The sequence below is a fragment of the Meriones unguiculatus genome, chromosome 20 (assembly GCF_030254825.1).
Source record: "Meriones unguiculatus strain TT.TT164.6M chromosome 20, Bangor_MerUng_6.1, whole genome shotgun sequence".
Lineage (NCBI taxonomy): Eukaryota > Metazoa > Chordata > Mammalia > Rodentia > Muridae > Meriones > Meriones unguiculatus.
In genome coordinates this window covers 14,444,990-14,471,950 of record NC_083367.1, presented here as the reverse complement: position 1 = coordinate 14,471,950, position 26,961 = coordinate 14,444,990, and the positions used below count along the sequence as shown (strand labels likewise).

Below are 26,961 nucleotides of genomic sequence, written 5' to 3'. Positions count from 1 at the left end.
GTGCCCTCTGACCTTCACACAAGTGGCCTAGTGTGCACAGCAGCCTGCATGCGCACATGCATATACAAAAAATGAGATTTTTAATGTAATAAGGATGAAGAAAAAGACTTGTGAGGAAGAGCTGCCCCAACGTAGGAAGGTGGAAAGTGGTTGGTTGCTCCCGTCACATTCTTTGTTGTCCCAGTGTGTCTCGTAGACAGGGGGTCATTGTTGTAGGCCTCAGAGTTTGTAGCTGGGTGATACTGGCGATTACTCTTCCCCCGTGGTAGCCTGCTGACTGCCTCCAGCACCATGAACTAGTAGAGGTGAAGCTTCTAGTTGGGTGTAGGGCACCAGCTCCATTTCTCCATGTTGGTGGTGGTTGTTTTTGCTGTTTATTTGTTTTGTCTTGTTTTTTGTTTGTCTGTTTTGGCTTTTCAAGACAGGGTTTCTCTGTGTAGCCCTGGCTGTTCTGGATCTCTGTCTATAGACCAGGCTGTCCTTAAACTTACAGAGATTCCTCTGCCTCTGCCTTCTGAGTGCTGGGATTAAAAGCGTGCCCCACCATGAATTATCCATGTTTAATGGTTTAACTAAGTTGTGTCTTTGGCGATCTGGCTGGACCATAGGTTATGGCTGGACTTAAAGCTCACGAGAGGGAACCCACATCTGAAGTGCCCAAGAACCCGAGACTAGATAGAGCATGGACCCTAAGGAAAACCTATTATTGTTATTATTCTGCTAATGGAACTTAGCAACAAAATGATTCCTAATGACATACTGCTGTACCCACAGATTAGTGCCTTGCTCAGTCCTCATCAGAGAAGCTTCTTCTCGCAATAGATGGTGATGAACACAAAGGCTCGCAACCGGACAGGGTGCAGAGAGTGAGAGACTTAGCACTAGGGGCCTAACAGGGAGGTCTCTATCAACCCCCTCCCTTATGGCTCAGGAATCTGTGGAGAGGAAAAGAAAGCCAGAGGTGCTGGATAGATGACTCCAAGGAAAAGTGTCATCCTGTACAGTAAAACATGGGTACGTGACACATATGTGACATTTTGTATAAGACCTGAACAGATTGAAGTCAGACAAAGGCCCAGTACTGAGAAGGGAAGTGGATACAAAGTCCCACCCTTAATTAAGAAGATATTTGCAATTGATACTTGTTGGGAAAGGGTAAATGTTTTCTGTTTTTGGTGTGTGTGTATGTATGTATATGTGCATGCGTGCGTGTGTGTGAGCATGCTTGTGCCCACTCTCATGCACTGTTTGATTTGGTTTTTAGTTTTTTTGTTTTGTTTGTGTTTTCTGAAAGAGAGATGGGGAGACAGAGAGAACATGCAGTTGGGTAGATGCAGGGAATGATCTGGAAGGAGTTGGAGGAGGGGAAAGAAAAATGATCCAAATGTATGAAAAAAATTACATTTAAAGAACAAAGAATACAGAAAGGTATGATACTGAAATAAAAGAAAAAGTGAGACAGAATGAAGTAAAAAATAGTTAAATGAACAGGTGCATTAACTTTATAAGAGGGCCTTGTATGATTCTAACAATGTGTAGGCCAAAAAGTCATGAGGAGTTAGGATCAGAATTTGAGGCACACATCTGAAGGCCGTGATTCCAAGGAAAAGAGAGGTATCGATCACTTTAGAATTTAGTGAGTGAAAGACAACTGTTGTAACTACTAACCGAGTAACAGTGACCTAACTTTCAGAGAGGCTGTGAAGGAAAGCAGATGGGAAGCTCAAGTACTTATAAGAAAACAGAAGAGGAACTCATCAAGCGTGACGCAAATGTGAGGCGTAAAAGGCCGCCACAGATGTGAACTGAGAAATAGAGGCAATTACAGCAAAGACAGATCAACTCAGTTCTCCAGTGGAAGGTCAGCCCCAAACTGAACAGCAGAGGGGACCATCAGTCATTGGTCAAGGCAGGCCCTCCTACAGTCAAGGCAGCCTCTGCACCTCAAAGGGTCCATGTGCCAGCACTAGCCTCCATCAAGCCTGAGGAAAAGAAAAAAAAAAAATGAGTATCTTCTCCCTGATGTTTGAGCCAGCCCCTGCCCTCTCAGATCTTCTCCTGGGCTAAGAAGCTTCTTTTTTCTTTTCCTCTCTCTTCCTTCACTTCCCCGGCCTTCCCAGCATGGCAGGTACCTTTAACAACATGCCTTTTCTTAGAGCCTAGAAATCCAGGTGTCCAGGAAGGGCCAGAGGAGACTTGGTGTAAGCAGAACTGGCAGAGCAAACCTCCAGACTTTATTTTAGGTTTGGAATGACCACGGGGGCTGTGTGTGTTTTACGTTGGAATTATCCAGCATTTTTCCTACCTGGTAATATTAGGTCTCTTAGCCAAATGATAAGGTTGAGCAGGGTGGAAATTGCAGGGCGAGGCTGCCAGCCTAAGCTTCGGCAGAAGGCATGGCTTCCACTCACAGAGCAAGGTTTGCAGGGCTGGTCTTTCCATTTGACCTTTTCGGTTTTCATCTTGATACTTTACTTGCTTTGCATTTTCTCATGTGTTTATTCTGCTTTATCCCCTTACATCTGTGTACTGAATTGTAACAATTTTTCTATTTTCCTGCGCTCTCTTGTCCCCTACATGTGTGCATGTGTTCTGTGCATGCACACACGTGTGTTTCAAAATATACTATCAAAATCAGATTTTCTGTTTGTGAATTTGAGCTTTGTCTAAAAGCTGACTAATCTGACACCGCCTTGTTCCCTCCTGGGTCTTGCTGCAGTCCTGCAACCTCACTGTTTCACCCACCCCCAGCCCTGTTGCTCTGGACTGAGGACACCAGCACCATTTCCTTGAGCTGATGCCTCTCTTTCCTAACTGCTGACTCGTTGGTGTGGTCGCCTCGGCCCACGAAAGCATCTCAGTTTGGAGCTGTCCTTAGGCTGTAGCACTGAGTTGATCTGTGTTTGTTATCCTTACGGCTATTTTGCAGTTTATGTCTGTGAGGGACTTTTCCATCTCATATTTGCAGCACAATTCCGGAGTCTCTTCTCTCCTGTTTTCTTTATTTCTTTTTAATTTTTATTTATTTATTTATTTTTATTTTATGTGCATTAGCATAGTTGTCAAATCCCTTGGAACTGGAGTTACAGTTGTGAGCTGCCATGTGGGTGCTGAGGATTGAACCCGGGTCTTTAGGAAGAGCGGCTAGTGCTCTTAACCACTGAGCCATCTCTCGAGGCCATCTCCTGTTTTGTTATAGCTTCTTGGGCTGGTCATCAGCTTTCCTTCAGAGCCTCTCTGGAAGTCACGCCACCTATTCCTCTTTTAGGAGTTGCAGTGTGCCCCTTTCACTCGCTAAGCTCTAAAGTGATTGTTACCTTTACCGTCCTTGCACGGCCTTCAAATGTGTGCCTCCAATTCTAATCCTAACTCCTCACGACTTCGGCCTACTTGTCTTTAGAACCCCACACGACCTTTATAAAGTTAATGCACGTATTCACGTAACTACACATTCTGTCTTAATCCTTTTTATATCTCACTATCATAACTTTCCACATTCCTGCGGCTCTTCTTTACACATACTTTTATTATAAAACCTCTGCTTTTGTGCATGTATGTGCACAGGAAGGCAGGTGTGTACGGTAAGACACTTGTGTGGAGGTCAGAGGACAAGTCATAGGAGTCATTTCTTTCCTTTCACCGTGTAGGTCCAAAGAGTTGAGTGCAAACTGTGGGGCGTGGTTGGCAAGCACTTGACCTGTGGAGCCATCTTGCTGGGCCGTCAGGAAGGTTTTTAGATCCCCCAGCTCATGGCTTTTCTCTAACCACTCCCCTCCCCACCCCAGTTCTTGGGATGCAGTTTGTTCGGCTTGCTGTGGACATGGCTCTTCTTCTCTGGCTCGTTCAGGCCTTTGTCTGATTTGTTCAGTAGGGATGGTTTATCTGGAGTGTTGATGAATATGAATAATTACTATTCAGTCATATAATTAGTAAAACTTTATTTATTCATTAATCAGTAACTTCCCCCAGAGACCCACACATTGAGACTACGGTTCTCTCAAAATTTAGCACAGAGGAGAACATAATCATCCCACTATCAACGTTATCTTCCTCCCTACCATGGTCCCAAAATACTTACTAATGTTCTCCGTTTCCTCTATCCACGCTGATCTGGCCATGTGCTCCTTTCCCGTGCAGGTCGGGTTCCTTCAAGCCTCTTCTCCTGTCCTTGTGGTCCCTCGACTCAGCTTTTGAACCCCAAACTCCACCTCCCTTTCTTCTGTCAAATCCCAGACTTCAGCATTTTTTATCAACCAGCTTTAAATTAGGTGGAGCAAGGTTTACACAACAAGGACAGGAATGTCTTCCCTCTGGACAGGGACCAGATCTTGGGGGCCAGTAATTAATATTAAAATACATAGCACCAGGCCAAACCCCAACACCAGGAGAGAGCTTGGTGAACCTTGAGCTATGAAAAAGAAAAGTCTTCCTACTGCGCAATCTGAGTTTGTTTCCGCGAAGGTTTTATGGTGGTACATTGGTTCAGGATTCTTGTACAGTGTAAGCAGTGTAAATCTTGGTGACGTGCTTGTTCAAGGCATTGCCTTGGTGCTTGGTAGAGGAGCTCCTTTGGATGTGCTTTTTATTTAAACATGATACTGTAAGCAACACACAGTACAGACTTGCCTGCAACACACAAAACAGACGTGGGGTACAGTGGTGGTTTTTATAGCTCTATTTCCATGTACATGGAGTATTTCCAGAATTCTGATGTTGTAGTCTTGTCATTCTGGCTTGTCTTCCTCACTTGGGCATTTTAATCTCCTTGTAGGGCTTAAAGTAGCTGTATCCAGATTCAGCCCTGGCTCTTTGGCCTCCTGCTTTGGTTTTGTGTTCACTGTTCCATTGTGGACTATATTAAATAGAGCATTGTGCTTTCTAAGTTTATGAGGTATGTTCTGAAGATGGGGTTATATTTTATATGTTTGAAATTGAGGGGGAACTCAGTCTGACATTTCTTTATAAAATAAACATATTCACAAATTATTAATTAACTACCTAGTATGTTCCTGACTTTGCTGTAATCGTTAGGGTGTAAAAATGGACAACTCAAAGTCTTTGGTCCCCTAAAAAATGATGCAAGAGGAATAATAAGTAAAAAAATGCAATAAAATCAGATGAAGTTATAGAAATGAAACAAGAAGGACCAGGTTGGATGAGAGTATTTTATTTTGGATGGAAAAGTACCATTGGTCAGAGATGAAGCATCATGCTGATATTTGGGATATTAGCTCAGGTTCTCCAAGAAGCAGGCCCCAAGATGGGATTAACAATGCGAGAGAGTTTTTAAAATTACTTTTCTCAATGCTATGACAAAAATACCTGGCTAGAAGCAACTCAAGAGGAGAAGGTTCATTCTGGCTTACAGCTCAAAGGCTCATAGTTCGTCCCGATGTAGCCAGGAAGCACAAAGTACACAGGAAGTGAGGCTGGACTCTACAACCTCCACCTCCTCAAGGATCCAGTTTTCCCAAGCAGAGCCATCAGCTCAGGACCAGGCATTGAAACACTTGAGCCTATGGGGAATTTTTCATGTTAGAGCCTGGGTAAGATCTAAGGCCAGTGCAAAAGGAAAATGTTGATTCCCCATATTAAAAATTATCTTCAAAATTTTACCATGACTCTTAAAAGAGCATGCAACCAAGTGCAAAGTTCTCTGGATTGTGCTGCCTGACTGTGAGAGGAAAGAGGGAAGTAGCTCTTGGGACACCGGGGAATTCATCAGACTGCAATAAGAGGAGGGGGAAGTTGAGTGGGAGCATCCTTGGACTGTGCTACTCAGGGATTTTGGCAAGGCTTTTGGAGCCGAAGCCACCTGTTGGGCTGGTTTTCATCTCCCGGAAGCAGCTTTGCTTTGGTGTCATCGCCATGCTAAGTCATCCACTAGCAGTGGTCCCTGGGAAGCACAGCCCTGATACAAACGCAGAGAAGGATTTCTAAGCACACAGCTGTCCCTGGCAGTTGCAAGTTAGAAGTCCATAAGGCACATTCCTGCGGCAGCCACACTGCAGTGTCCTTTCAGGGAGAGGGAGCGGTGGGTGACTGCAGAGGGTCTTATTATTGGCCGAGTTGTGGTCCCCACCTGAAATTCACGTGTTGACATCCTAACCTGTGGCACTTCTGAATACAACTCTATTTGGAAATAGGAGTGAAGCCCACTGGAGTAGAATGGGCCTCCAATCTCAAATGACAGCTGCCTGACTAAGAAGTGATGTTTGAAGATACGTGTGCTCACAAGAACACCAGGTGAAGATGAGAGTAGGGACTGGGGCGAGGAGCCTTCAAGGCCAGGAACACTGGGGAGTGCCAGCAAACCACACAAGCAAGGAGAGAGGCACAGGCCAGATGTTCCCTGGCCCCACCCGAGAGAGCATGGTCCTGCCAACACATGGATTTCAGATTTCCGTAAATGAGACAACACATTTCCATTTTAAAAGCCAGCTACTTTTCGGTGCCCTGTTATAGCAGCCCTAGCAGACTACCAGAGGCCTAAACTAAGAGCAGCATTTTCGTGCTGTGGAAACATGAAAGAGGGCTGAGAAGATGGAGCAGGTAAAGGAAGAACTGCAGAGGCAAGAGAAGGGTCCGGGGTCAGGTCTGTGTACCTGGTTTCATGGATTAACATACAGACTCTGGCTTTTATTCTGGGTATGATGGGAGAGGGCGTGGCTTGATTTCACCCCATTCTGGAAATAAATCATCGTGGAAAAACAGAAGCAGAAAAGCCCGGCCTGTGGAATCAGTAAAGAAAGGAGAGTGGTGGTCTGCATGAGAGCAGCTCCTGGGTAGGTGGCATGAACTATGAGCTGTGTTGTCACTTAGAAGGCAGACTATAGAATTTATGGAAGGACTGGATAAGCAGTGTGGAAGAAAAGAGTCAGGAATCAATATATGTGTGTGCTTCTACACACACAGATATGCATTAGTACAGAAGAACTAGAATCTTCTTGAGCCTGGAACTAGGTATGGAGCTTGTCTGGCATGCACAGGAATGGAATGTTTTAGAAGTAGTGTGTTGTTTTTTACACCCGTGTGCAGATACACACACAACCAGTGTCCACTGGCTCTGTTCAGTATCACTGCAGATATGCAAACCTCATTTTCTGAGGGCTAGCCAACATTCTGAATGGTTGCACCACTCTGGAACTAGCTCCCTCTGGATCATCAGCAGGATCCCTCGAGGATCACCAGCAGGATGCAGCTCACTGGATTGTTGGTCTAAGGACCTCCATTCCTCACTGCCCATTAACTCTAAGCAGGCACAGGACCCGGGATCAGATTTCCAGCAGTGTGCACCTGTAACACCGGCTCTGGGGAACCAAGACAGGCAGGTCTCAGAAGCCCCAGGCCAGTTGGTCTAGCAGAAATAGTGAGTTCCAAGTCTGTTGAGAGACCCTCTCTCAACAAATAAGGTGGAGAAACAACTGAGGACACCCCATTGTTTTCTGGCTGCCACACACACCTGGATGTATGCACACACACACATTTTAAGATTGCATCTGGATGCCATGGTAGCCCATGTTTGTAACTGGGTACTGGAAACTGGAGGCAAGAAGATCAGAAGTTCAAGGTCATTGGTGGCACACGCCTGTAATGCCAGTACTCGGGAGGCAGTGAGAGGCTGTGAATTCGAGGCCAGCCTGGTCTACAAAGTGAGTCCAGGACAGCTAAGGCTATACAGAGAAACCTTGTCTCCCAAAACCAAAAGCGGGGGGAACTACAAAGCAAGTTTGAGTTGACCCTGAGATCCATGAGACCCTATGTCTTAAGAGAAAGATCTCCTATATATTAGCTTTTCTTTCTTCTTCTTTTTTTTTTTTTTTAAATAAAGAAAAGCTTCATTCCAGGTTTCTAGTTCGTTTTGATTGGATTTTTTTCCCCTGCTATTTCCTCCTCTGAGATGGAGAGATCTTGAAAGAGCCTTTGACAGATTTCATACAATTTTCTTGACTTCCTGGCTTCCTTTTTCTCACCCTTTCAAAATGCCCTAGAGCAGGAAATAGCTGTGTGTCTTATGATACAAAGGTATCAGCCAGTACATGCCATTCCTGTCAACCTGGTACCTAGTCTGGGTTATGATGACCTGGCTATGCCATTATAAAAAAAAAAAACGCATTGTCTTTACTTGTTTTTGGCCTTGGGTTAGATTTATTCTGCCAGCCTGGAGGAGAGGGATTAAAAATCCACGACCTGAACAGAGCATCAGGTGGGCCCGTGACATCAAGGGAAGCACCATTTGGATCATCTCTTGTGTATCCTCAGTGCTCATGAACTTCCAGGAGTAGGTGGAGTGGAAAGTACTGTTTGTTTCCTCAGAAGTCACAAGACTTAATTTTCATAAAAGGACCCTGTTCTGCTTACTCCAAGATGGCTGGCGGAAATACAAATGATGTAAGATTCTGTTATCTTCTTCCCACACAACTTGAGGTAGCTTTATAAAGCTAAACACATCCTAATCCCAGACTTTAGAAAAGGGGGAATTAGCATCCCACATGTCTGCAGATCTTGGTTCAGTCTGCTGTGGCTAAGTACCATAAGCCAGATGACTTATAAACAACAGAAATTTAATTCTCACAGTTCTGAGACGAGGATGTCGTTCATTTTTGGGCAGTTTTAGGGGTAACAGGGCTCTCTGGCATCCCTTTTATAAAGGAATCGGTGGTAGATCCCTTATCATATGATCACTTCCCAGATGCCCTCTCTCCAAATACTACCACATTGAGGGTTAGGATTCTAGTATGTAAAATTACTGTAGCCAATAGATTATCTGCCCCAAATGAGGGCTTGCTTAGTCCACCTTAGAAGCCTCCTAAATGCATGGCAAGCTGCCTTTTATGAGTTGTGGAGTCGGGGGATTTAATGGTTTCTGATCAGGCTGAGGGCCTGTCTTCATGGAGGCATCAACAGTGATCCCTCTGAAAGGGTAATATTAAGTGGAGAAGGAGCTACAGTTAGCCGCACGCTCTGTCTTTACTTTCCACTTTGCAGTCCCGGCATTGCCACCCAAAAGGCCATGTGGCTTTTTGAAAAGGCTGAGTTTAAGGACTTAGGTCTCAAGGTATCTGTTTCATCTCTGCTGGTGACTGCTTAGAAAGCTACTCCTGTTGGCTATGTCAGCACACACCTTTAATCTCACTACTTAGGCAAAGGCAGGTGGATCTCTGTGAGTTCAAGGCTAGCCTAGTCTACATTGCAAGTTCCAGGCCAGCCTAAACTACACATAGTGAAACCTCATTAAAAGAAGAAAGAGAGAGACAGGGAGAAAGACAGGAAAGAGAGAAAGAAAGAAAGAAAGAAAGAAAGAAAGAAAGAAGGAAAGAAGGAAAGAAAAGAGAAGAGAAGAGAAGAGAAGAGAAGAGAAGAGAAGAGAAGAGAAGAGAAGAGAAGAGAAGAGAAGAGAAGAGAAGAAAAGAAAGAAACTCTTCTGGGTGCCCTGAAAACTAGGACCTTGCCCCTTCCCTGTCAGTGCTCTTTAAGCTGTGCCCGAGAACCAAGCTTTCTAAACCCTTCGTGTCCCAGCATGACCTTACCCTCCCCCTCCCCTTTGCCTCTCTCTCAGACTCCAGGGCAGGTTGTCCTTACATTTCATAAGGTTGCACTGCTAAATGAGAAAAACGTGCGCTTTATTCAGACAGCAAGCTGAGTCGTGTGGACTGCATGCCCCAAAGAAGTGAAAAGCCAAGTGCAGAAACCCTTCAAAGCTGAAATAAATCAGGGCTCTTTCGCTGTGCTGCCCTGCTCTGTCAGGGTTTGTTTTTTTTCTGGCACCTGCTCTGGTGTAGGGTCTGTTGGAAGGGATCAAATGGGGAGCCGCTCTTTGTACATTCACTTAGAATCTGAAAATCTGTAGCCTCTGGGGCTGGCTATGTGATTTGAAATACAAATGTTTGCAAGTGGCTTGTATTTTGTTTGGTTCTGTGAAGTCTGCATGTGAGATGTGCTAAAGAGCCTTTTAGATACCTCTTCTTTTTCTAATGCTAGTCTGATAGTCTCCTTCTTTGTGGCATACTGCAGTCGTCAACTCTTGCCTATATTGGGTCACTGAGTTTATTTATTTATTTATTTTATTGACTGAAATTCCTATAGAAATTTCTTGGGCCTTCAGAATTTTTATGGAGGGAAGAGGTGGGAGGGTGGGATCAGGAAGAGAGGAGGGAGGGGACTGCAATAGGGATGTAAAATAAATAAATAAACAAACACAATTTTTAAAAAAGAATTTTTATGGAAATCTATGTCTTTTCAGTTTTTTGTTTTTTGTTTTTTTTTAGAATAAAGTGCCATTTAAGAAAATAGGAGGTCAGGTGTGGTGGCACATAGGTCTAACCCCAGACCGTGGGAGGCAGAGGCAGGCAGGCAGACAGATCACTGTTCAGTTCCAGACCAGCCTGAGCTACATAGCAAGTTCTAGGCCAGGGCTGCATTTTGAACTCTGGAGAGAGAAAGAGAGATGGGGTTAGGGAAGGAGAGAAGAGAAAAGGAGCAAAGGGGAGGGCAAGGGAAGGGAGGAGAAAGAGGAGGGGACAGGAGGGGAGCAGAGGAGAGGGAGTAAGAACTGTTATGTAACCCATGCCTTTCTTAGGGCTTGTGTCTCTCACCTCCTTTCTGAGAACACACAGAGGAGTAAGCTACTGCAGATGCCTTCACTCTCACATATTGGTAAACATAGAATTTAGGTGGAAAAGAAGCCAGTGCATATGGCTTGCTGGACTTGCTTGGACCCAAAATAAAGCAAGTCCTCGCTGCAAGGTTTGGCTGAGCCTGGCGCCTCCAGAGGCTGTTGTTTTCCGTGTCCCTTGAAGCAGACAGAGCTCCCCTTGGCAAAGTTCCTTCAGCCTCTGGAGACTTGTGAGGACTTTTTTTCTCCTCACCCATAGCCTTTATTGTTTTTGTTTGTTTGTTTGTTTTCAGAAGAGTGGTGGCACCCTGACTCATCACTAAAAAGTAGTGTGGGAAAAACAAATGGAACACCCAGAGAATAGAGAAGAAAACCAATAAACAATCCCCCTTGACAACGAAAAGCCTCACACCCGTCTCGATTTTGTGAGGCAGCTGTTTCTATGCCAGTCGGTGCAGAAAACTGTGGGGCACATTCCTCTTCGATTTTGGTCCTATTTTTAACATTCTTTGGCAAGTCTACACATCGTAGTTACGTAAGAAAATCAGAACTAAGATCTCCTGCGTTTTAAAAGCACGCCTTGACCCAGGATGAGTTAATAAAAAGCACAAGTGTCTGCTAAGCACACACTCTCTGGCAGCTTCCCAGCCTGTGCTCCGGCTCCGCTGGTCGGCTGGTTGACTGTGGCAGAAGGGGGGTGCCATCCCGTTAGGCCTAACAGGAGAATGGCTGTTCCTCCTCCCAGTTGGGGAACAAGGTGGCTAGCCCGCCCTCTTCTGCTGTCACTGAGGGTCCCTGGGTGCCTATGCTGCGTCACACCAGCTGCAGATGGTTTCACTTAACCATCGTGACCGAGCAACACTGAAATCCTGGAGTTAGTATAACCGCCCCGAGTGTTATATGAGAAAGAGAAGAGTTAGGTATGAGAGAGCAAAGGAAAGCCTCACATAACATAGGGAGATGGGTAACTTCATTATCTCCGTTTTGAGGAGGAGGAGGAAAGCAAGGATTAATGAGCCAGCAGCTGTGGGAATCAAATCTCTCGGGTGCACAATATAGCATCCAGTCTGTAGGAACTGAGGACCAGCAGAGGCTGAGCTGCCCCCTCCGTGGGTGGTGTAGCTTGATGTACCGGAAGTGGGGAAGCCATGCTCCCTTCTTAATCTGGTGCAGGTTAGTCCTCCTGCTCTCCAAGGACTTTGGCTGTCATTCTTTTTCCTGAAGTTTCAGATCCTCAGATGACATTTCTATGCTACCTGTCCTCCTGAGTATCTGAGTGTTGGCTCAGGCCTGGTGTATCAGACCCCCTGACTCAGAGTTCTTACTTACTAGAAGGATTCCAGTCAGTGCATTCAGAAAAGAGAGGCGAGGACCTAAGATGAATGTACTTCAGGCCTGTACCTCAGGTGATCTCTGTGTTTTTGGTAGTTCTGAGGGTCCAGAGAAGAGACCCAAGGGAATGTGTTTGTTAGTAGAGAACTGGTGAGTAGAACTGGTTAGTAGAGACTGCGGTGAGTCGGGATTACATATTTTCAATTCAGCAGCTGTCCTTTCCACCAGAGTCCTCAGGGAGAAAAGTGAAAGAGTAAGAGGAGAAACAGGAGGCAGGGCTTAGGGAAAAGTACAACTCCAGAGCAGAGTCAAAATTCAAGTTGTAAATATTTACAGGAGCAGAGGTGAAAAAATAGCAATGAGAAGGTGAACAGGAACAATGCCAGAAGGGTCGGGAGAGAAGGGAAGGATGAGGCAGGGTGTGGGCTGAGACTGCGCTGATGGGTAGGAGCTGACGGGTGCCGGTGAGCTCCGATAGCTGGACCTTACAGTGAGGAGTTAGGCATGAGGAGACTGGTTTGAACTGTTTGGTATGGAGAAAAGGCAACACATGCAGTGCTTTGCTGGGCAAAGGCCAGCCGAGAACTGTTGCCTCATGGTGCAGTGAAGACCAGTCATTTGTAGGAGGGGAAACTCCCCAAGCCTTGGAGGCTGGGCTTTGAAGGGCCTTGTGGGTTATCTAAGTGACAAAGTCAAACCTTCTGGTTCTTGAAGATCTGAGCTGGGAGGGGCTGGACTCTCTGTGCTTCTATTCTCCGAGAGGAGAATTTCCATGTTTTTATATCATGGATGTCCTCTATATGACTTCATTTGAATAGGAAAAAAAAAAATCTATGTTGCTTTAAAAGGCTTGAAGATCAGCAGAGGTTAAATTTATGTGTGTGTGTGTGTGTCTCTCTCTTTCTCTCTCTCTCTGTGTGAATCTATCAGTCAGCCAGGGTTTAAGAGGCCCATATGTATAGCAATAACACAGAAGTAGAGGTTACAATCTTGGCCCTAGCACTGTCGTAACTGCTGGCCTTCTAAATTGTCGTTTTTCTGGGTATTAGTGTTTGTTTTTATTTTAGAGGTTAGACTGTATCAAACAAGTTTTCAAGTGTCCTTCATGCTGCAAAATATTGTCAGTAACAATTTTACGGTCGTGCTTGTGGGAGTGGGTGGCAGGATCAGAGCTGGAGGAAAACTAGTATCAGGATTCTGCTTGGTGGCACAGATGCCATGGGGGTAGGACAGGAAGGTAACAGAAGCGATTGTGCTCTATCTCCTTCTCATATTAGGAGAAAAGCGCTCCAAGCTTACTGGTGCACGTCTTTGACTACACTTGTACGCTAAGGGTTTGGTGGTGGTACTGCTGGTGGTGTGTATGTGTGTGTGAGAGAGAGAGATGCATGGATTGAGGCACACATGGGCAAAGAGGTGTGAAGGGCTCTATGACTATCTTGTTCTCACTCTCACCGTGTTTCCTTGAGACGGGGCCTCTTTTTGAACTTGGAGAAGCCCCCCATTGTTTGCTGTCTTGTATGTTTCCACAGGCTAGCTGGTCACTGAGCCCCAGTGTGTTTGCATGGGTTTGCGGAATCCAGACTCAGGCCCTCATACTTGTACAGCAAGTGTTCTTACCAACAGAGCCAACCCCCAGCCCTGGTCCTGTATCTGTCAAGTCTTACAGCTGAGCATTAGCACAGAGGAGATGCCTTCTTACCGAATGTCAAATCACGAAAATACATCTGCTGTTTACAGTGACCTGGCAAACAGCAGAGCCCTGGTGATCTTTGTAAGAGGTGTCTGTTTTCTGAAAGGATTTCTTTTGTAGGTTGTGACTTGCGATTGTGGGACCCACTGTAGTGTGGACGGGAGAAAGAACTGCTTGGTGTTTGGTCAGCGATCATTCAGATGAACAGTCTAACCATGAGGGTCCCTGAGTTCTCTTTGTGCTGTCCTGTGTCACGTGTTTGTTCTGTAGTCACCTAAGGAATGACTGGCCACAGGAAGTGAGGAGCGCAGTAGAGTGAGTGGGTCAGAGAGGTGCAGGCCAGATCTGTGTAGCATGCACCAGCCACCTCTTTCTCTGCCTCCTTCCTACCTTACTGATAACTAGAGCCAAAACAGAGAGAGCATTGGGAAAATTGAGGCCAAGTGACAGAGCAGCTTTACCTGGACGGCTGGAAGGTGTTCCCAGTCCCCGTGGAGACCGCTTCCCTTCTGGTATCAGGTTGCTGAGTGGAGGCCACCTGAAACAGCATGTGCATGTGAGACCTGGAGTTGACTCACAGATGGGATGTTCTGTGTTCTGTGTATCCCCGCCCACTGTGCTAGGGGCCGGGCAGCGTCTGGGATAAGTGCAGTCTGTGACCAGGTCTTCTCTCATCAAAGAAAACTCATGAGAAAACCGTGCTTCCTGATGTGTGGTGAGCTTCCACAGATGAGTGAGTTGTGTCACTCACAGATGAGTGAGTTTTGTCACCAGTCTCCGCTGAAAGTCTCTCCCAACACAGCTAACTTGTGGGGGCAAGCCAGCCTGCGTGGCTCTCTGCTAGCTTTGAGGAAGCTGGTAAGAAAAGCAGATGTCCGATTGTCTTAAACTACAGCAAAAGCAGACCTTCCCAGCTTTATAAAGTAATCTGGGAGATGGAGGGGAGGTGCTGCAGAGATGGCTCATTGATTAAAAACACTGGTTGCTCTTCCAGAGGTCCCGAGTTCGATTCCCAGCAACCACCTGGTGGCTCATAACCATCTATAATGGGATCCAATGCTCTCTTCTGGTGTGCAGATGTCCATACAGACAGAGCACTGATACACATAAAAAAACTAATCAATGGGCCCTAACAACAACTAAAAAGCTCAAATACATCCATTTTCTTTTCTTTTTTCTTTTCTTTTCTTTCCTTTTCTTTTCTCTTTTCTTCAAACAGGGTCTCACTATGTAGCCCAAGCTGACCTTGGACTTCTCAATCACTCAGCCTCAGCCACCTCAGTGCTTGGATTACAGGTGTGCACCAACACACTTGGCCCCAACTTTATTGCTTATGGTAGTGCCACACCTGCAAAGAAGGAGCTTCCACGAGGAGCTGCCTCCTTCAGAGCAGTGGGGGAGGGGGCATCCCTTAAAAGCTTGTCACTGTGGGCGGTGCCAACCCTGGGCCTGTGGTCCTGCCTGCAGAAGGCAAGCAGCTGTGTGAGCCAGAGAAAGCAAGCCAGTGAGCAGCAGCCCTCCATTCCCCACTGCCTGCCTCGGCTTGTCCCTTGGCTGCTTTGGTGATGGACGGTAACTGTAAGCCAAGTAAACCCTTTCTTGGTCATGGTGGCCGTGTTTATCACTACAACAGAATAAAACTGGAGCGAGAAGTCAGTGGAAAGTACAGCCCAGGTCTGTAGCTGACAGGCCTGTAAACTCCAGTCCCAAATGTACCTAGATTTCTCTTTGCAGTGGCAGTGAAAGTGACCTCTTCCATTCAAATGTCCCAGCAATTGGGCAGCAGGAAATAGCACAGTTCCTGAAGGTAGATGCTTCTCAAGAGGAAGAAAGTAAGACTGTGTGAGCTGAGTGTTGTCAGTTTATTGTTCTCATAATTAGCAACTAAGTGATGCCTTCTTTCCCAGAGGCAACGCTAGGACAGGCAGTCTATTGGTGGGCTTAAAGGAAAAGCTTCATAAATGATACCCCCACAACACAGTCCATGGCTTTGTGTATTTGAAGCTGAGATGCTGAAATATGACAGAGGACAAGTCAAAGAACAGAGCAGATGTAGTCAGCCTGAAATGTGGGAATGTGAAGAATCTGGGTCAATAAATGTAACATTGCCGCTTGCCTATCTTTACTTACATTACCTCCTCTGTTCCCGGAACACACTGTGATACGGAATTGATAGCTCATGTAACGAATTCACTCAGAAGGGTGGCCCACAGACCGAGCACGGATGCCAGCGCACATCTTTGCGCCTCTGAGAGTGGGGGTGGTCCTCCCACCCCGGCTTTCCGTGGTTGTCACAGGCTTGGCAGAGGCATGCTGGGCTCAGTTTTCTTTCAAACGTCTTGTCTTGCTTGTTACGGACCTGTTCAGGAGGCTAGAGCAGCTAGCATATTAATTATTTGTCTCCTTTCTTTTTCTCGAAGGCTTATCTGCCCCTACCTGCTGGCATCTAAGAGACTGCAGTGCTGGCCAGTCTGTTCTCTCCTATTTCCAAGGCTGTGACCTTCTTCCTCCAACAGAGGCTCTTTCCTGATAACAGGGAAACTTTGTAGACGGTGTAGGGAGTTGTCCCTGATAAAACAGGAGATTGTTGTGCTCGGGCGATATGTACAGTGTAGGTAACATTAAAGTTCAGGGTGTGCAAAGACTGAACTCTGAAAAGTGTTTTCAAGGATTAGTGGGAGGGCATGAGATGTATGATTTGCCCCGCTGTACCCAAACTCACGAAATCAACCATGTGCGCTACATTTTATTACAGACAGAAAGTACTGAAATGCTCTCTCAATAACAGCATAAATATGCATGTTTTACATTTATGTGCATGCCTGTGTGCCTATGTGAGTTATGTGCAGCAAGGGTACCCCAGTAGGCCAGAGCATGTCAGATTCCTCTCCACCCCCCACCCTCCATCCCCGCACTGGAGTTACAGGTCGTTGTGAGCCACCTAGTTTAGGTGTTAACAGCTGAACCCAAGTCCTCTGTAAGAGCAGTGTGGGCTCTTAACTACTGAGCCACATTCCCAGCCCCATAAATGTGTTTTAAATGTCAGAGGAGAATATTGAGGTTATATTGCTGAGGTTAATATTATTTTCTTTGAGCTGATAATTAAAAGCCCACCCGAATCAAGTGAGAAGGAATCCATCTGATTTCTTTCTTATCCTTTCCAGGTCCCTGTTGCCGCCCTGCCCTCTCCTACCTTGCTCACAGAGCACACCTGCATTGCCCCGAAGCAGCTTCCGTGACTTCTGTCATTCCCAGGTCTTAGGTCTACAGTTGTATCTCCCATTAATAGCAGGTTTTGTGCCTGCCATAGTTAAGTGTCCACAGACAGAAGCTCTTACTGTTCACAGCATCTTGAAGGAGATCCCTCATTCTCTTTAAAGAAGGCAAAAACAGAGGCTTATACAATACATCTTGTCTAGAGATGTAGCCACACTCAGGACCAATAATGTTCAGGACCAGCTTTACCTGGAGCAGCTTTACCTGGACAATCTGTGCATCATAGGATGGTGCATGGGGCTCCACCCAATTCTCCTCCTTCCTTCCTGGACTCCAGTGTGCGTGAGCTTACTCTGGTCTCTTTGTTCTTGAACATTGATCCGTTTTGTTGAACAAAGATAGGTGGCTTGTTGTTAGTGCTGTTTTTTGTTGTTGTTGTTGTTTTGTTTGTTTGTTTGTTTGTTTGTTTGTTTTAAGACACCGTTTCAGTAGGTGGCCCTGGCCAGCCTGGGACTTTCTATGTTGAACCAGTTGCACTCACAGAGATCTGTCTGTCTCTGCCTCCCAAGGGCTGGAACTAAAGGCGTGTTAGTTACTATACCTGGCTTGTACAACAAAGTTTGTATATTATGTCTTCCCGTCCTCTTCAGGACTGATAATAATACCTATGCATTGGGTTGTGACAATTACAATAACCAGTAAGTCCTCAGTCAATGCTGCCTGAGACTGCTACCTTCCATTAATTCGGTAATTCGGTAGAGGAGAATTTTCAGTATCCTAAGATAGGCCCCTGGGTCTCTTTGATTCCTTAAGAACCAGACTTTCTATTAAAATGTGCATCATGATGTGAATCAAATAATGTCAAGATAATAGTAACCACTTTAACAAAGTACCTACTCTGTGCTAAGTCCACTATGAGGAGTGTTAATCCTCTCGTTACAGTGGCTCATCATTGTCATCTATGTGTTAGGCTGTTACTTCTGTGTCAGAATGCATGTGTCCTGTGGACCACAGGTTGGATACCCCTGAACACACCTTGAGGTCTCCCACCAACCTGCAGGAGCTGGGGCCTTGACCACCTTAAAACCCTGCCTGTGAACGCTCTTGGTTCTAACCCTCCCCTGCCCCTCTGAACTGAAAACTGTGCTCCTTTGAAAATGAGAACTGCATTTTCCGATTTCCAGTCTTCAGCCCAGCTTGGCTCCTCTACTCGCCTTCAAAGACCTCTTGCAGTAGTTCCAGATGTCACCCATCAGTCCCGTCAAGCCAGGAATAACTTTCCCAGCCTCTGAGACTCAAATTCAGTTAGAATGGCTAAGGGTAAATATGTCTGTTGACAGTTACAGGAACAGACTTCCTCAAGTATGAACATTTTTGCTTTAAAGTAATACTTCTCCAAGAAATGGTTGTCTTTCCCTGTGTCAAAGACAGAGAGAAATGAAAGTTGACAATGACCTCCATCTCCTTATCTGCGGGAGCTTCTTAGTAGTCATACCACCTACTTTATACCGATAACTTAAAATGTAAAAGTACTTACATAGTTTACCTGCCTTAATTTTTTTTATTTCAGCCATCATTATATTACCTTCATCTTTCATGCCATTCTCATCTACCTTCCTCCTACTTTGCCTAACATGGATATTGTATTTTAAAAACATGCTTCTTGTAAAGCCACAAAATGAGTATTTTTCTGAGAACTGAAAAATATGGAAATAAAATAACAGGTTTTTGTTTTGTTTTGTTTTGTTTTTTACCAACTTGAAACTTTTGTCTTTTCCTCTTTTCTTTAAGATTTCAATAAAATCATCAGGGCCAGAGAGATGGCTCAGCAGTTAAGAGCATTAGCTGCTCTTCCAGAGGTCCTGAGTTTAATTCCCAGCAACCGCATGGCTCACAACCATCAAGACCTGTAGTCCAGTGGGATTTGAGGGCATCTTCTGGTGTGTAGACACATATGCAAAGAACACCCATATACTTAATTAATTATTAAAGAGAAATAAATAAATCTATCAGTACTGGGCTGGTGGAACACAACTTTAATCCCAGCACTTGGGAGGAAGAGGCAGGTGGATCTCTGAGTTCAAGGTCAGCCAGAGCTACATAGTGAGACCCTGTCTCAACAACAACAACAACCACAAAATATAAACATAAAATAAAATCATCAGAATATCTTTTATAAAATCCAGTCGGCCAGATGAGCTTTTGCAGTGATTTTCCTTCACTACTTTTTTTTTTTTTTTCCCCCAGACAGGGTTTATCTGTGCAGCCCTAGCTGTCCTGGACTCACTCTGTAGACCAGGATGGCCTCTAACTCACAGAGATCTGCCTGCCTCTGTCTCACTGAGAGCTGGGATTACAGGCATGCACCATGCCTGGCTCACTACTTATTCTTAAAAGTAGGCTAGGTTGGATCAAGCCTATCTGAGGTTGAGCGAAAGATTTCCCCATCTGCCTCATTGCTGGGAATCCTGATGACCCCATTCTGGCATCCTCAAGGCCTTTATTTAAGATGTTTCTGTGTTTCTTCTGTGAACTGTGATACGTAGTGTGTTCAGCCTATTCTCTTTACTCTCATTCCTGCTCTTTCTGAGCACCAGGTCCTCTTAAGAAGAGTGCTGTTTCTGAGTCTGGGATGGGCTATATCTGAGCTCATCTGCACTGGTCCACTCCTGCAGTGGCTACAGCATCCAGAGCAATAGGTGATGCTTTCACTGTTGAGATGTTCAAACTTTCAATGCTAGAGTAGCTACTGGTGGCCAAATAAGTCAACAGACAAAATGTCAAGGAGTAAGACTGGCCACTGAAGGGCTACGGATGATGGGCAGTGGGGTACCCAGGAGAGGTTTACACAAGGCTGCCCTGCTCTTACTGACCTCATCTGTGTTTAGAAATGCCGGCTTCTGAAGCCATGCATGCGTTTGAAGATTATAGTGTTTCTCTCACCTAATCTAACAAATTGCATGGATGAAGCAGCTCTGAGTGGAGGGCGGCGGGGGGGGGGGGTAGAGGTAGCAAAGCTACTTCTCAGACAGCAATCTCCAATTTGCTGGGGTTGTGTGAAGAATACAGGAGTGCAAGGATGCACAAAGGTTAGGAGAAAGGAGTCAATGAGCACCTCCTTTAAGGAGCCTACAAACTCAGATGACGTCGGTGTGATAGGTACATAGGGCTGGGACATGGCTCAGGAAATAGGATTACTTGCAAGTATAAGGACCCCAGTTCAAATCCCCAGAACCTATTGTGGCAGTTTGAATGAGTGGCCACTATATACTCTTGTTTGGGCCCAGTTTTTAGAACTGTTTAAGAAAGATTAGAGGGTGTGGCCTTGATGGATCAGGAGTGTCACTGAGGGCAGGCTTCAGAGTTTCAAAAGACATCTGCCATTCCCCACCCACCTCTGTCTTGTGGTTGTTGTGTCTTAGGATGTGAGATCTCAGCCACTCTTCCAGTGCCATGCCTGCCTGCCTCCTGCCATAGACCCTCTGAAGCCATAAGCCTCAAATAAATATTTGCTTTTACAAGTTGCCTTGGCTATGGTGCCTTATCACAGAAATAGAGAAACAAATCAAAATACAGGTTTGGTTGTATGGGATCCTTGTAGCTCCAGTGCTTTGAGGCCTTGGAGGCAGGGAACTCCGAGGATTGCTGGTTGATGGCTTCATTCCAGGTTCAGTGAAAAACGCTCTCAAACAAGAAGGACCGTGATAAAGCTGGACATTAGACATCCTGCTCAGGCCTCTAGTTACACAGGCACACACACACACACACACACACACACACACACACACACACACACAGCAACTCTTCAGTATTGACAGTGTAAGGAAAGTTCTGCAGACCATTCCAGCCATAGTGAGAAGATATACTAGTAGGAAGATAACTAAAGATATTTGTTCTTCAGTTCTGAGACTAAAAGTTTTGATAGCACCAAGGAAGGGGGGGGGGTTAGAAAGGAAGGCGAACCTTGTCCCTGAAGGAGATTGGCATGTCACTACAGAGCATCCCTAAGTAACTGGTATAATCAGATTCAGTCACTGGCTTTGAGTATACCAAGGCTGACTGACGTTGAATCCCCAAATTAGAAGCTGCAATTTGGTTTAACCTTTGTGGTTCTGGTTTAGTGCAAAATGTTTTTCATTCATGTCATTTACCCATGTGTCCAACAAATCTTCAGCGAGGTCAGCTCTGCGTCCGTCACCATCCTAGCTTCTCGGAACCCAGCAAAGGCCATGACCGGACTGTACCTCCTCGTGTGTGTGGGGTGTTGGGGGGGTATTTTTCTTGTGGCTTTTCCATAGTGAATCGCCCTGTCCAGCTGTCCTCTGCCACCACGTGCTCCCAGTTGTTGACATTAATCAGTTTTGTTCCTCTTCCTGTCACTGTCAGCCCTCCGCCCCACCAAGATGGCCTCTAAGATGCGGTCACTGCCAGAGAAGCTGCGTTCCTCAGGAGTCACTGAGAGAGTTGTTTCATTTCTTCCTTTATCCCTGGCAAGGACTCTGGTTTTTCAACTAATGAGGCAGAAGACATCAATAGGAAAAGAGGAATAAGAGCTTCCCTTGCCGTTCCCTTGCCAGGGTTGCTTAGTTACCTTGCTAACACTCCTTCGCAGCCCAGCAGAGTTCTCTCTGCGGATTTTCTCTGTGCATTTGTTTTATTGCTAAAGTTGATCTGTTAAGCGGAAAACATGGAGAACACACGGAGCTGCTGTCAGCTTTACGCCGTTTATTTGGATTTCCGTTTTTCTCTTTCCAAAGGCCTTGGTGCCGTTTTCATTCCCAACTCCAGTCACACACTGTAGGAATGAGACCGTGTCCACATCAGTGTGTTGGGCTTTGGGGCATGAAAAGCAAAAGTTCAGACTAACCACAAATGGAACAGCAAATTGTGAAGTCTTCAGAGATCAAGGCCAAATTTTAATTAATTATGCATTCTAATCCTGTGGTTGTTGAATAAATAGGCCTTAGTAAATGTTTTTTTTTGTTTTTTTTTTTTGTTTTTTTTTTAATTAAATGAGCAGTTGGTTTCAACTGTTTTTTGAGAACCAGCATCATAATGGGTGCTGTTCATAACAGAATTTTCTCAGTGTTTCTATCCAGGGCCCAGAGCTTATGACTTGCTCTTTTCTTTCCAGACACTGGACAAAGACAGGGAATAACAACTATGCCATTACTAGCCTGAGAAACTTCTGGTGTGTGGCTGCAAGGCAGTAGCCGTTCCCCGTGTACCATCACACAGTGGTTTCCCTGAGGCCTGGAGGTGCTGTCCAGGGCCATCCAGATCAGAGCTCCCACCCAGCCACCCTACGCCCCACTCCACCCCCAACCCCTACCCTCCTGTCACCACCTAGCACGGGGCAACTCAAGCAGAGCAGCTGAGTTGGAAGCTGTGAGGCTCTTGTCATTCTTCCCCGAGAAACACATTCAACTTCAGACTCTGTTTACTGTTGACAGAAATCACAAGAACAAATTTATGTCTTCATCCCTTTGGTTGTCCAGCCTGTCATCCTCCTACCTAGGGCTTCAAGCGTTTCCTTCTGAGAGGTAGTTAAAGTGCAGATTTAGACAGTGTCTGGGGTAAAGCCGGAGATTCTTCAGGTTTGATGCAGCGAATCACCTGTTTTTGGATCATCAGAGCTGACATCATTTGGAGCTTGTCTGCAGTGCAGACCTGAAGCTGCTACCAGTGTTTAAACCTGACCTCGGGCAGGTGTGTTCACATGTGGTAAGCACCATGCTAGCGTTCTCTGGTTTTTGTAGCAGATTGAGAATTGAACCCAGGACTTTGCACATGCTGGGAAAGTGCCCTGCCACTGAGCTACGTCTCCAGCCTTCTATTTGTTTTGTTTTGTTTGTTTGTTTGTTTGTTTGTTTTTAAACAGGCACTTGCTAAGTGATGCAGGCTGGCTTTTGGTCCTTGGGCTCAGCTTCCCAAATATGTGAGATCAGAACCCTGGCTAGCTACAGCCACTGAGTGGGATGGAAGACTACGCTGTGGGCAGCATCTCAGTTAGACATGGGTTGGAAGGGAAGGCCAGCTGCATCAGCCATGCCTGTCTGCTTTTACCTTAAAACTCTTTCACCAAGCTCTGACACCTGGAAAAATACATAGAAGGATGCCCTCATTTAGCATTCAGAGGATACTAATTCAGAGGATCTTTTTTTGTCCATCCCAATTGCCCCTGTCTCTGTATCTAGGGCACTCACCCTGCAAAAAGGCACTCTCCTCGGAATAACTCTATTATAGACGAAAAGTCACACCAGCAGAGGCATCCCCATGTCTTGACCATGTCAGCACGTGTGATAGTGTGCCTCAGGTGCCAGGAGACCGTCTCTCCTGTCAACACAACCAACACTATCATGTGCCCTGGACTCCCTTTGACCCTTGGGGTGAGGTGCTTAAAGTGTACCTGAGGATGTCCGTGGGACGGTATCAGAGCTGCAGAGGAAAACATCAGGTACATCTCAGGGGCAGAGAAATAGGGGTTCAAATCCCTGCCTGTCAACTTTATGCCTTCTGGGGAATTGTTTAACCTCGCTAGCACTCAGTCTCTTTGTTATGACTTGCGCAGAAGATGCATGGAGAGTGAGCAAGGAGAGTAGAGGCTTTATCCGTTGGATAGAGCAGACTGGAGTTTTATCGCACAGGGCAGACAGAGCGTGCTTAGAGAACACTCTTATCCGGTGACCCGCCTCCCCAGCCCTGAGATGGTGATTTTAAACCTGGTTAATGTTTGGGATAAATGATCTTCAACTCTGGGATCCCGAAATCTGTTACTTAAGTGTCATAGGAATAAGCAGAGGGAAAAAAAAAAGCCCCAAATTCTAGCAAGTTTTGGTTACTTTTTGACATGTTTGTGCCAATCGCTTGAAACTTTAGGGGATTTGATGAGAGGGACGTCAGATAGCTCTGTTGGTGGTGGCCATGAGAGCAGACACACAAGCAGCAGAATCAGAGATGCTCAGGGTCGAGGAACTGGGGAGAGAGGACGGTTCTAAGGACCATGGTTGTTGATGGGACCCCATCATCAGAACGGGGGCAGCCAGTCTTCTTCGCTAAAGGGTGGGAGCCACCTGTCACTCCTGTGCTGCCAAGAGGGACTGCTGCTGACTTAGTGAGGGAAAAGAAGGAAGAAGTCTCACCATTCCTTCTCCCTCATTCCAACTTCCCACTCATGCATTTTGTTTGGGAAATGACCATTTAAAGTTTCAAGGTTCTTCAGGCTCTTATCGGGCAAACTAAGTCTTAAAGGAGTTCGCCTTCCATATCCCCCTCCCCCGCCTTTTCTGTGGCACTGAGGTTGAATCTACATGCTCTCTGAGAAAATGCCCCACAATGGAGCCCCAAGATGGTCTTCATTTGTAAAGAGACTGCACGTGTCCACAGCCTAGAGTTTGCAACTTGTTGCTCTCCATGCAGCTGATAGTTAAGAGTGTCCTGGAGTATGACCTCATGAAAGGTCTCGGGCAGGGCCTTTTCCACATGGATCTTTTTGTGGGAGCGGGGAGAATTTGCTTAATACCTCATGAGAAGATGTTCCCCAGCACTCCAGGGGAAAGCCATTAGGAAAAGGAAGAAGAGAGGGATGGAGTAGCAGGCTATGGCAGAGGCAGGAAGAGGCACCCGCTAGCAGGACCATGGCTTTGCTGAGCCAAGAGCGCAGTCTGTAGAGGGAATCATATCTCAGGAAAAATGAACAGAAACTAATGTTGTTTGAAAATGCCATGATGAAATCTACCACTGTGCCTGCTAATTTAGAAAACTGAAAATGCATCTTTGAGAACACAGTCCAGTCTTAATGTCCTAACCAAACCATGTTCACCTGTAGGGGTGGCAGAACCCCCTCTGGGTGTGAATAAAGCAGTTTAGAGAGCTCATAGTCCAGTCCTCTGCAGCAGATTCTGTGGTGGCTGTTCAAAGGCTGTCCTCAGCTCTGGGCTCACTTGGCTCCTGTTTGGCCTGAGTGGACTTGTTACCACCTCTCTGTCAAGGTCACAGGACAGCCTTCACCTCAGCCTGCTTTTTCTTGGTAGCCTTTGGGGGAATGTGTGTATAAAATGGAACAGGGACAGAGCTCTGGGTAGTGGGCTTCATGAATGAGCAGGAATGAAAAGATGAGTGACATCACAGTTCAGAGCATATGGCCATGTGGAAAGTGCCTTTACAAGGGGTTAGCAAACCAAACTTGGTGCCAGCTGTGCCTCCTGCTTAACAGGATGTTGTTAAGCCAGTAAGTGTATCACCTAGAGATCCAGGAAGAAGGATACTTGCTGTGACTTTACTACACTCTGTGAATCAGTAAATCTTGCCGGAACTCCTCCTCCTCCTCTTCCTCTTCCTCCTCCTCTTCTTCTTCTTCCTCTTCTTCTTCTCTTTCCTCTTCTTCTTCTCCTTCTTCATCTTCTTTTTTGTCTTCTTCTTCTCCTCCTCCTTCTCCTACCTTCTCCTCCTTCCTTTCCTTGAGGCAGGGTTTCTCTGTGTAGCCTTGGCTGTCCTGGACCCACTTTGTAGACCAGAATGGCCTGGACTCACAGACATCTGCCTGCCTTTTCCTCCCAGAGTGCTCGGATTACAGCACACGCCACCAGGCCTGGCTTTTGCCCTGCCTTCTTGTTCCTTCCACACCCCCCTCTTCTCTCAGCTCTATACTCCAGCTTTCTCAACTTCACATACACACTCACATGACCCATACACAGCTTGAGCTGACCACTGTCACCACTTCTTACAGATCCAACAGATACAGACTCCTGGTTGTTTTTAGCCAGCTTGGTGTGGTAGGCACCCAGTCCCATCATTTTCATCTGGGAAGACAGAGACCATGTATGCTTACTCATTTGTCTTTAAGAATCAGTAGTTATGCAATAGGACTGAATCACTTACCTACACCTTAGTACCTTGGAAAACCTCTTTGCTGATAATCTCACAAGAGCCAGCAAAGATGTGACAGCCACCACCAAGAAAAAGAGGGTAGCATCTTTTCTTCCTTAGTCGTTTTCATAATTCACAGTACCAGTTTGTTCCACAGGGCAATAGCTTACCCTCCACATTCATATGCTTAGACCCACAGCCAGTAACGTCAGGTGGAAATTAAACATAAGCCTTTGTTAGTAAATGCAAACTGAGGACTCACATGCTCTTGTTCCTTTTCTGTCTTTAGGAAGGAACATGAGGTTTCCCCCGGAGGTTGTTCAAGAGGACGATGGAAGGAGCCATTTAAAATAGAGTAAAGACTACCAGGCTGCAAGACTGGGGCCTGAGGGCTGGCAGTGGAAAACTCTGTTGGGCTGTGATCTCTCACTGAAAAGTCCCAAGTGCCTTTTTGCTTCCTGCAAAAGGAAGGAAGACAAGAAGGAGACCATGTCTATAGCCCTGAAGCAGGTGTTCAACAAGGACAAGACATTCAGGCCCAAGAGGAAGTTTGAACCGGGCACGCAGAGGTTTGAGCTACATAAACGAGCTCAGGCATCCCTCAACTCAGGCGTGGACCTGAGGGCAGCTGTGCAGTTGCCCAGCGGGGAGGACCAGAACGACTGGGTGGCGGTGCACGTGGTGGACTTCTTCAATCGCATCAACCTCATCTACGGCACCATCTGTGAGTTCTGCACGGAGCGGACCTGCCCTGTGATGTCAGGGGGCCCCAAATATGAGTATCGGTGGCAGGACGACCTCAAGTATAAGAAACCAACTGCACTGCCAGCTCCCCAGTACATGAACCTGCTCATGGATTGGATTGAAGTCCAGATCAACAATGAGGACATATTTCCAACGTGTGTTGGTGAGTGCACGGCAGCCTTCCAAGTCTGATTGTGTGGTTTTTTTTTTTTTTTTACTGTTTTGCCCCATTCCTCCCTGAGCTGAGGAAGTTTTCACAATGTGAGCCTTACACTGACTTCAAATATCAGATAGCACTCATGCCTGTGTTTTCCTAAATTCTATCAGCTATACATCTGAAATGTATATTGTATGTATATACATTTATATACATACATATATATTTAAGAACCCAATTATATTCTATATATATGTATGTATAAATATATATAATATATTATACATATAATATATTATATATGTGTATATATAATTATATATAAATATATATATA

The 26,961-nt window shown here is 45.8% G+C and overlaps 1 protein-coding gene across 5 annotated transcripts in view; it reads left to right on the top strand.

Annotated features, from left to right (window-relative positions):
- Positions 1-26,961, top strand: part of Mob3b (MOB kinase activator 3B) — a 182,048-nt gene that overhangs the window by 45,513 nt on the left and 109,574 nt on the right. For all 5 annotated transcript variants that reach the window (XM_060373400.1, XM_060373397.1, XM_021642682.2 and 2 more), the window contains exon 2: positions 26,014-26,631. In XM_060373400.1, coding sequence (XP_060229383.1) covers positions 26,214-26,631 — 418 coding nt within the window. In that variant the 5' untranslated portion in view covers positions 26,014-26,213. The remainder of the gene's footprint in view (positions 1-26,013; positions 26,632-26,961) is intronic.